We start from the raw sequence: 10,267 nt of genomic DNA, 5'->3' as shown, positions 1-10,267 counted from the left end.
TTTTTTTTCTTTTCTTTTTCATCTCTTTTTCCTATTTCTTTCGCTCACTTCTATTTACTTACCTATTTCTCTCTCTCTCTCTCTCTCTCTCTCTCTCCTCTCTTTCTACAGTGGGTTAGGGTTGAATAAGTAGTAGGCAATGTACCCACCTTACAGTTAATGCGGCTTGCCCAATCAACCACAAGATTTTGAACTAACCCACTCCGAGGAAAGAACTCTTTTGAAAGTTGATTCTTAAACCTAAGATGACCTGAAAAGATCTCAATATGCATTAGTATTAATAACAAAGGAGAGATTGGATTCCAAGAAAATAAACATATTGTCGACATATTGCAAATAAGTTAATGAGATTCTCGATGATTCGACCCTAACCCCTTGGATAAGCTAAATTTCCTCAGCCTTAAACCTCATCCAACTAAGTCCATCAACAACTAGATTAAACAATAAGGGCGAAAGAGGGCACCCCTGTCTGAGACCTCGTTTCATTTGCACTTACCATGTGGGCATGTTCTTCCTTGGGTCTAGGTGGTCGTATGTTTAGGTCTGCTGACCTAGGATTCTACTTTAAATTTTTACTTGGCATTTAGCAAAAAGAAAAAAAAAAGAAAGCAACAATTCTAGTTATTTTATTACCTGAGTACATAAAAACGTAGGCATCTTGCAAAGACAATTATTTAGAGGAGAAAAGAATAGATATTAAAGAAATTTAAATTGAATTGAGTAGGCAAACAAAAAAAAAGAATATATATCTTTATTTTTATATGTGTTTTTACTATTTTATTTATTGTTTTCAAAATTTTAATTAAGTTGATGTCTCTTAATTCTTAATATTAATTTAACTAGTTATATTATATATTAGTGTTGTTAATTTGAGTATAATTAATCACTTTTATCTCACTTTTCAAAATTATTTGTGCTCAATATTCTAAGTGGAAGAAATTGAAATATTTATATGTGTTATGTCTCCACTTCCGGTGACTTCTAAGTTGACATTCCTATTAGTATATCCTATATTACACAATAGATTTTACAAGACCAAAAGGTTATAATATAGGTACAAAAATATAGTATAATTTGTTTATACATCTTTTGTATAAAGGAAAAGTTAATGGTTTTAAATTACTAAAGAATAACTTTGGATGTGTAAAAATAAAGTTTTCGTATAAACGTAATGCTAAACAAAAATTGATAAAGGTAACCAATTTTGTCTCTATATGAGAGATCTTTATTCAATTAAGTTCGTATACTCTACAACTTTGTTCAATTTAATCCATATATTCTACAGTTTTATTCAATATAGTTCTCATAATATATTACCAATAAATGTCATGAGAAAAAAATTTCAAAAAAAATTTATCAAACTTTTTTTTCAAGCATGCCATGTCATTTTTACTATGTCAGCATGTCATCACCACATCATTGTCATGTCAGCAGAGTCTGACATGTCAATGCCACATCAACACCATTAACCTTTAATTTGGATGACAATAAGGAGAGGGACTTGATTACACAATATCTCAAAGTATATGGACTAAATTGACTAGTTTTGAGGTAGAGGGACTAAATTGACAAAAACCCTTAGTACAAGGAGCTATTGGATACTTGGACCATTAATATATAGTTAGATCGAGGTTTAGAGTGTCCTCCTAGAGTTGTATATAAAAATATTATATTTTATTGTTATATTTATAGATATATGTATTGTAGATGAATAAAGGCATTATTTATTATTAATTAGAGGTACTAACTTAATAATATAATATATTTAAAAGTAATTATGATGTAATTTACATTAAAATAAAAAAAATTACATGCAAAATAAACTAAAATAATTTAACAAAAATCAATTTTGAGGCAAGACAAGTCGAACACAAGTTATATAGTTTTTTCAGTTCGAGGTTGGTTATTAAAGTTGATAATCTAGTGTCAAGGTGGAGCGGGTTCAGAATAAAAAAATATAGAGTTGGGTCGGGTTGGGTATGGGCAATTTCCATTGCCGCCTCAATTTTAAGTGGTGCCTTTAAAAATACCAATAAAAAAAAGTTTATGAGATTTTTTGAATAAGTGTCCCTTAATATTTAACAGACACTTTAGAATTTCAAGGATGAGTTAAGATGAAATTAAAAATCAAAATTATGCAAGAAACAAACAAATATGTTAAAAGATTTTTACTCAATTTTCAAGATGTCTCTTGTTAAGTTATATTTTGAATATATATTATAACTTTTATATTTCAAAATTTGTAGGCATGAGTCGCAGTTCATTCAAGATATTGTTAAACAAGTTCAAAATAAACTCCATCGGAACACTTTATATGTCCCTCCTTATTTAGTTGGAATAGATTTTCTTGTGACTCGCATTAATTGGTGGTTGGGAGATGGATCAAATAATGTTGGCATAGCAATATTATGTGGAATTGGAGGGATTGGGAAGACAACCATTGCCAAAGTGGTTTGCAATCTTAACATCCAAAGATTTGAAAGTTTCAGTTTCCTTGCTGATGTTAGAGAGACTATTCAAGAACGCAATGGCCTTGTTCGTTTGCAAAGACAGCTTATTTCAGATATCTTGAAAGGGAAAGCAAACAAAATATACAATTCAGATGATGGAATCATTAAGATCAAAGAAGCTGTACGCCGTAGACGTGTGCTTTTTGTCTTAGATGATGTGGATGATCCAGACATAATAACCAAAATAGTTGGAACGCAAATTCCTTTACATCCAGGAAGTAAAATCATCATAACTAGCAGGCATCAATGTCTACTGAGTGATCCTTTTATTAGACAAATGTTTGATCTTGAGGCATCATCAAGTTATGGAGACTTATGCAAGGTATTTGAGGTAAAAGAATTAGCTTTCAATGAATCCCTTCAACTTTTTAGTTGGTATGCCTTCGGACAGAATGATCCAATTGACAGTTATATGGAATGCGCAAGGAGTGTAGTGAAACATTGCGGTGGGCTTCCATTAGCGCTTCAAGTTTTGGGTTCTTCTCTATCTGGTAAAAGTATAAATGTGTGGAGAAGTGCATTAGAGAAATTGAAAGCAATCCCTGATAGCAAAATTCAGAAGATTCTAAGAATAAGTTATGATTCCCTACAAGATGATCATGATAAAAATCTATTTCTTGACATAGCTTGTGTATTCATCGGGAAGGATAGAGATTACACGACTACAATTCTAGATGGTTGTGATTACTATACAACAATTGGCATTGAAAATCTCATGAATAGGTCTCTTTTGGTGGTTAATGAAAAAAACAAGCTAATGATGCATCAAATGATTAGAGATATGGGAAGGAACATTATTCGTCAAGAATCTTCTGACCTTGGGAAACGAAGCAGGTTGTGGCATAAGGATGCATTTGATGCATTGAGACAGAAAATTGTAAGAAAGACTTCACTTTCTTTTATTTTCTTTTATGCAATATATGTTCATATGTCTTACTTTTTTAACTAAATTATTCTTTCTCCAACAGGGTACAAAAACAATCAAGTGCCTCACCATTGACCTACAAAGACTGTTGGAAGAAACAACCGCAAATCGTTCAAAAAATCCATTTCTCCATTCGAATGAGGTAGTTATAGAAACTGATGCTTTTGTAAAGATGAAAAGGCTTAAACTACTTCAGCTAGATTATGTAAAACTTAAAGGAGACTACAGTGACTTTCCGAGATGCTTAATATGGTTGTGTTGGCATGGATTTCCTCAATATTATCTTCCTACAGATTTAGATGTTTCCAGGCTAGTTGTTCTTGAAATGCGCAACAGTAGCCTCAAATGTGTTTGGACTGATACAAAGGTGTGATATTATTTAATTTCTCTTTATTTTTTATGAAGCAAAAACAAAATTATATGGCTAAGTGTTTTTTTTCCCTTTCCTACAGTGCTTTCTTCCAAATTTGAAGATCCTTAATCTCAGTCACTCCCATAGCCTTCTCAAAATCCTTAACTTATCAAGTCTTCGTAATCTTGAAAGGTTGATGCTGAAAGATTGCATAAAGTTGACTGAGGTTGATCAATCCATTGGTGAGATAAAGACTTTGGCTGTTTTAAACCTTAAAGGTTGCAAAAGTCTTAAAAGACTTCCACGGACAATTGGTTCCTTAGAATCTTTGGAAGAGCTTATTTTAACTGGTTGCTCAACATTTAATGATGTGCCAAGGGATTTGCAGAATATGACATCATTGAGGGTGCTTAGCTTAGATGGAACTGCTATATATGATTCAAATGCATGGTTATCTTGGCTATCATTGAAAAGAAGCAAAGAGTTGGGTTTCTTTTGGGCATCTTTGCCATGTTCTTTGGTAAAGTTGAGTCTTGAGAGTTGCAGACTATCTGATGATGTTATGCCCTCTGATTTGAGCTACTTACCTTCCTTGAAATCGTTAAATTTAAGTAGAAACCCAATTCATAGCCTTCCAGAGAGCATTATCCGCCTTACAAAGCTTGACGAACTTTTGCTGACTTGTTGCAAAGAGCTCCAATGGCTTCCAATGCTTCCAACGAGAAATTTGCACGTGATAATGTCTCAATCGTTGTCCAAGATTTCAAGTTTGCCATGCTTATTAAATTTGAAAAGGTGTGTTGTCTTTGGTTGTGAAAAGCTAACTGAGGTTCAAGGTGTGTTCAAGTTCGAACCAATTGAAAACTTTGAAGTGGAGCAGATCAAAAGCTTATTCAGTATGCTCTCGATCAGAAGCACTGAATTGCAAATTTATAACTATCTTACAGACACAAAAATCGTTGCTACCCCTCAGGTTTTTTCTCAATCTACTAAAACTTTTTATTTTCTTATTTTATATTATTCAATATTTTCATAAATAATGGATTCAATGTCTCAGGTGTTTCATGATAGTGGCATAACTAGTTGTTTTGTCTCCGGAAGTGAGGTTCCAATCTTGTTTGAGTATCGCTCTCAAGGGTCTGAAATTTCTTTTTCTTTGCCACAAAATCCTGATGAAAAAGTTAGCTGGTTAAACCTATGCATAGTCTATTCCCTTGTCAGCGATGAGATATTTGAGTTTCTACCATCTGTGCATATTGTTAATGAGACCAAGAAGTTGACGTGGTCTTATTTCTCAAGTTTCATTGGAATTCCTGAAACCAATAGTAACACAATCTTATGGTTAATCCATTGGCCAGTAATGGATTATCAGTTGGAAAATGGTGATTTGGTGAGCTGCAAATTATCAGCATCTGGTCTTGATATAAGAGAATTGGGTGTTACATGCGTATCAGAAACCAAGGTTATGTATGAAGATGACACTCCACAATACTCTCAAGGTATGATTGCACCTGATAGCATTTATAAGAACTTTTTATCTTTCGGCTTGACTTTATATATCAATAGTTTCTTATATCTTTCTTTCTCCATGGAAATTTTTTATATTAATCTATGAATATTTGAAAAAGAAATACTAGCTATGACATATTTTTTAGCTACTGTATATACATCGAAGAATATTTTAATCATGAACTGTTCTTGTAATCAAGCAATTTAACTAGTAACCCAACAAATTTAATTATATTTTCTAATTGATTTGGTAATTCAAAATTTTAGGTCATAGTTACCCATGTTTTGATTTTGTACACCTGTAAAATATATAAAAAGCATATATATAAAAAAGTATATTTGATGATTTTAAATTAAAAAATGAAATGACAGTGCAAATATATCCGACCTTTTTGACGATAACTGTTAAGATCCATGTACTGACGTAACATTATTGTGTCTACACAAGATCTAAGAAGAAAAGTTAGAAGATGGTCGTCATGCTTGATGTTGCTAGTAAATATATTTAAAGGTCGAACTGTTCGTTTAGGCCCGAAGGCTCGGTTCAATTGGGGTCAAGCTTGGGTTTCTATTTTTAGGATCAAATTCAATTCGAAGATAATATTTGAATAAAAAATATATATTTATATATTTTTTGTTTTTAATTTTTAATTTATTTAAAATATGAATATAAAAATATTTTTAATATTTAAAATAATAAACAATAAAATATATAGGTCTTGTTACCCAAACTTAAGTTTTTAATATATTAATAATATATTTTTAATTTTAATTTTTAAATTTATTTAAAATATTAATAAAAAAATTGACATTATGCACAAAAAAGCTTCTAAACTATTTAAGAAAATTTAAATAAATACTTTTTTTTATTGCTTGCGATCAAACCCTTGTATTTTTATTTTAGATCAAATAAGTTGTTATGACTAATAATTGATGAATTGTCATTAATCAAATTGCTACTTGTTAATTTATATTCACATGACACTAAGGGTAAAAAATGTCACATAATCATATTATTATGCTACATTAGCATGTCACATTATTATCAATTATGATATTTCAGTATGTCACATCATTATTAATTATGATATATTAACATGTTACGTCAGCGTCACGTGACATTGAATGACAAATAACATATTTGACTCAAAATAAAAATATTAAGACTTGATTTAAAGTAATAAAAGTATAAAGATTTATTAATTTCTCTTAAATAGTTTAGGAACTTTTTTAGATATTATGTTAAAAACAATTTTAATGTTTAAATAATAAATAGGAAAATGAACAGGCCTTGTTGCCCAAGCTTAAGTTTTTGAATTGTTAATTGCACTTGGTCTATCATATAAACACTTATAAATGCTTGTTTTAGGTCAATATAATTTATAAATCACTTTAGGTTAAGTATAGCCATACATAGAGTAAGAACTAATGATGTTCGGATTGTTGGACTGCACCATGTTAAAGGGTATTGTTCTTGTTGGGCCTACTTTGAGCAATATTATCTTTTTTCAAAAAATGCATCTTGTGAGTGAAATGTCCTTATTTTCCTTGGCTCTTATAGACGTGGAACTTAATTTTTTAAAAAAAAAATTGTGGAATCTTTTTCCCTCAACATTAACCCCCCAATCAAGAGTAGATTGTGTGTGTGTGTGTTTTAGAGTCAAAGTATGGGAGTCCCACAAACAAAGCTATTTGTTAATGCTAAAGTTGTCGGATTGGGTCTGATTACAAGATATTATCTATTTTGAGATCCACTGTTTTGATTTTGTTCTTTTAAGTAAAGGTACCTTGTAGGGAAAGGGGCATGCCCTTATTTATAAGTCATATACAATCTAATCCTTGCTTCTTAAAAATGGAGATCTTTCTCCCTTAACAATGACCTCTTCACTTATAATATTGTCCATATTCTAATACATATGATCTTAAGCTACATAAATGAGATCTAGCACTTTCTCATATATTCTGATCCTTTTTCCTATGATTTGAACTTGAGTCTTCTAAATTGATAGGGTCTCAAATTCTTAATTGTTGTGGCATTCTTTTAATATGTTAATATTTATTTTAAGTTGGATCCTAATTCTAAAATTTAATCATTTTTTTCATGCACCATTGTATTATTGTATCTGTAAGGGCACTTTTTTTTGTTTGTTCTAAATTCAATTTATTTATACACAGATACTCATGGAAACATTGCATTTGATGATTAGTATTGTATAATAAAGATATATCTATTTTTGGCATCTTTTAGAAAATGCAGATATTTGGAGAGGGATTGAGTTGAAAGATGAAGAGTTACTCAAATTGGGCTCCAATGGAAATATGAAAGTGCAAATTTACAATGATTTAGAGGAATCAAAAATGATTGCTTCCCCTAAGGTTTCCTTGATCTCCTTTCTAATGTTTTTTATTTATAATTCTTTTCTTTCTTTTCATAACTTATAATTAGTTCAATATTGTTACAGGTGTTATATGATTGTGGGTTAATTAGCGCATTTGATCCATATGACCTTCCGGCGGATGGATGCAGCCATCATGCAAATCATGCTGTCGGGAATAAGGTTTCATTTGTAGTGACCCGCAGCTCTGGTCAACATGTTGGCTATCTAATATTGGTGGCCATTCTTAATGCTGAAGACGATAAAATATTTGATTTTTTATCTCGTATTGAGATCGTCAACAACACCAAAGATACTAAGTGGATCTTCCATAAACGTTTCATTGGAATTCCTAAAGCCAAGAACAATATTTATTGGTTTAGTTTATGGAGATTTATGGGTGAATTGGAAGATGGTGATCAAGTGGACTGTACAGTGTTTTCTGATTTAAGTGTGAAAAGATGTACTGTTGATCTCGAATATGAACCAGATGATGACCTTCCACATAAATGCAGCTCTGGTTATCAACATTTGCGAGGAAAAACTATAAGTTCTGATTGGCTTTTACCGCTTTTTTTACATCACTTGTTCAAGTCTCAGAGAACTCTTTATAGGATTCATAGTTTAGATAAATTAGAGTAATTATATATAGGATCTTGTTGGAAGAAATAGGACAATTCATCCACCTCTTGTTGTAATTAAATGATTCATGTCCTCCTATTAGTGCAAGAATTGTCATTGATGGCAAAGTTTCTTTATTTTTAAATTTCGTATCACTTCCATGTTATTATTTCTCTATCTGACAAAGGTTTTTTATTTTTTAAATTTCGTATCACTTCCATGTTATTATTTCTCTATCTTTCTCCTCTTTTACAGGCTTACCTATTACCATGCTTTTGAAAACCTACGTTTATATATGACCCAAATCGACAAATGAAAATAAAAAGGATAATCTAAATCAAATCATAAATTTTGGTTTCTATTTTAAAAAAATAAACCAAATCATATTATAGTGAAAATCTAATTAAATCAAACTAAAATATAATAATTTAGTTTGGTTAATTTGGCTTTTTATTCTATTTTAGGATCTTGCAACTAGGTCCATAATTTTTTTCACAATTTTAATATTTTGAATAAATTAAAATTGAAAACTCATAATTTAGGTCACCAACTACTATTGAGCATAAAGGATTAACTACATGACAATATTTGCTGATTTGATCTTGTTTTCTTCATCTATCCTTTCTTATATTTTTGTCTTCAAATTTTTTTAACCATGTAATCTCGTGTAACAACTTTATCACTTTACACAATATAAATTTACAAATCAAATGTTGAAAAAATCTATATACAAATCAAGCTCGAACCTCAAACCATAGGTTTGTCAACCTGACTCTTTAAGTTGGTATTTCATTTTAAGTTTGCTTAGTGAATTAACTTAAGCATTTCCTATCCTTATATAGGCATATTATTAGAATCAAGAAATGAATAGATATAGATTTTCAATGAGAGACCCGAGGAGAGGGCAGATTTACAACCAAGTGGAACCAAAAGCCTTTATGTAATCATGTGAAGCAGCAATTTTTTAGTCAGCGGAGGAATCACAAAAGAACACTGATGTTATAAAATACTCTGGTCATGTGGAGGTAGAAATTCCACTCTTGTTGGAGAGGAGTGCCGTGGGGGTATGTAGGGATTCGATAGAATCTGAGTTTTCCTTTGAGTTTAACTAATGATGGCCATAAGATTTGAGTTTCTTATAAAAAAAAAAAACAGAGGGAAAAAGTACCTATGTTTTAGATTGGAATTTTTTGTTTGTGTTTCTTGGTTTTGAGTTTTCTTTATTATAAAATAAAAGTAAAGAGTTAAATACAAAAACATACTAATTATTATATACTCAATTTATTTTACATTTATTGTGCATTTTTTCACCAAAAATTATGTACTTTTATCTGACATTTAGTTTGTAAAAATGAATTTTATAAGATCATGCATTTTTTTATTTTTAAAGTAAAAAATTTTACTCTTTAATTTTTTAAGATATGCTTTTTGTTTAAATTAAATTTTTAGAGATATTCTTAATTTGATAATTAAAAAAATTTCTTCATATTTTACCAACCGAATTACAGACAGAATATTTTCGTAAATTTTCACTTAGTATAAGGTTTTATATTATTTTTTCCTCCTTATTTTGCAGTAATCTAAACTTTCATAACTAACTAACAATTTCAATGGCTAATTAGGTATTAGATGAATGTGGCATAAGTAGAGCATTTGTTTCAAGAAGTGAGGTTCCAGGATCGGTTGAGCCTCGGTTTAAAGGGTCTTAGATTGCTTTTGTTTGCCACCATATCTTTATGAGCAGATCAATTGCTTTAATCTATAATGCATTGTGTTTTCTCGCATTAGTGTTAGAGTATTTGAATTTCTACCGAGTGTTGAAATTACTAATCAATCATTTCAAAAATAATATATCTGTTTCATGACTTTGGGTTTCAATGATTTAAATTTTTTGATGTGTTTGATAACTCACTTTGTAAACCACTTAAATAAAATATTTTCAATGAAAACTGTTAAAAACCTTAGTAGTCAAAAG

General features: G+C 30.3%; 1 protein-coding gene across 1 annotated transcript in view; it reads left to right on the top strand.

Moving 5' to 3' along the window:
* The window catches only part of LOC110414679 (disease resistance protein RPS6-like), an 11,036-nt gene extending 2,723 nt beyond the window's left edge, over positions 1-8,313 (top strand). The window contains exons 2-7 of the mRNA XM_021426027.2: positions 2,247-3,387; positions 3,479-3,802; positions 3,888-4,760; positions 4,845-5,286; positions 7,545-7,672; positions 7,759-8,313. Of these exons, the coding sequence (XP_021281702.1) occupies positions 2,247-3,387; positions 3,479-3,802; positions 3,888-4,760; positions 4,845-5,286; positions 7,545-7,672; positions 7,759-8,313 (3,463 nt within the window). The remainder of the gene's footprint in view (positions 1-2,246; positions 3,388-3,478; positions 3,803-3,887; positions 4,761-4,844; positions 5,287-7,544; positions 7,673-7,758) is intronic.
* Positions 8,314-10,267: the final 1,954 nt, after the last annotated feature.

Source organism: Theobroma umbraticum, unplaced genomic scaffold (genome assembly GCF_002168275.2).
Source record: "Theobroma umbraticum cultivar Fairchild unplaced genomic scaffold, ASM216827v3 scaffold_147.0, whole genome shotgun sequence".
Classification (NCBI taxonomy): Eukaryota; Viridiplantae; Streptophyta; class Magnoliopsida; order Malvales; family Malvaceae; genus Theobroma; species Theobroma umbraticum.
This window is presented reverse-complemented; position numbering and strand designations above follow the sequence as displayed.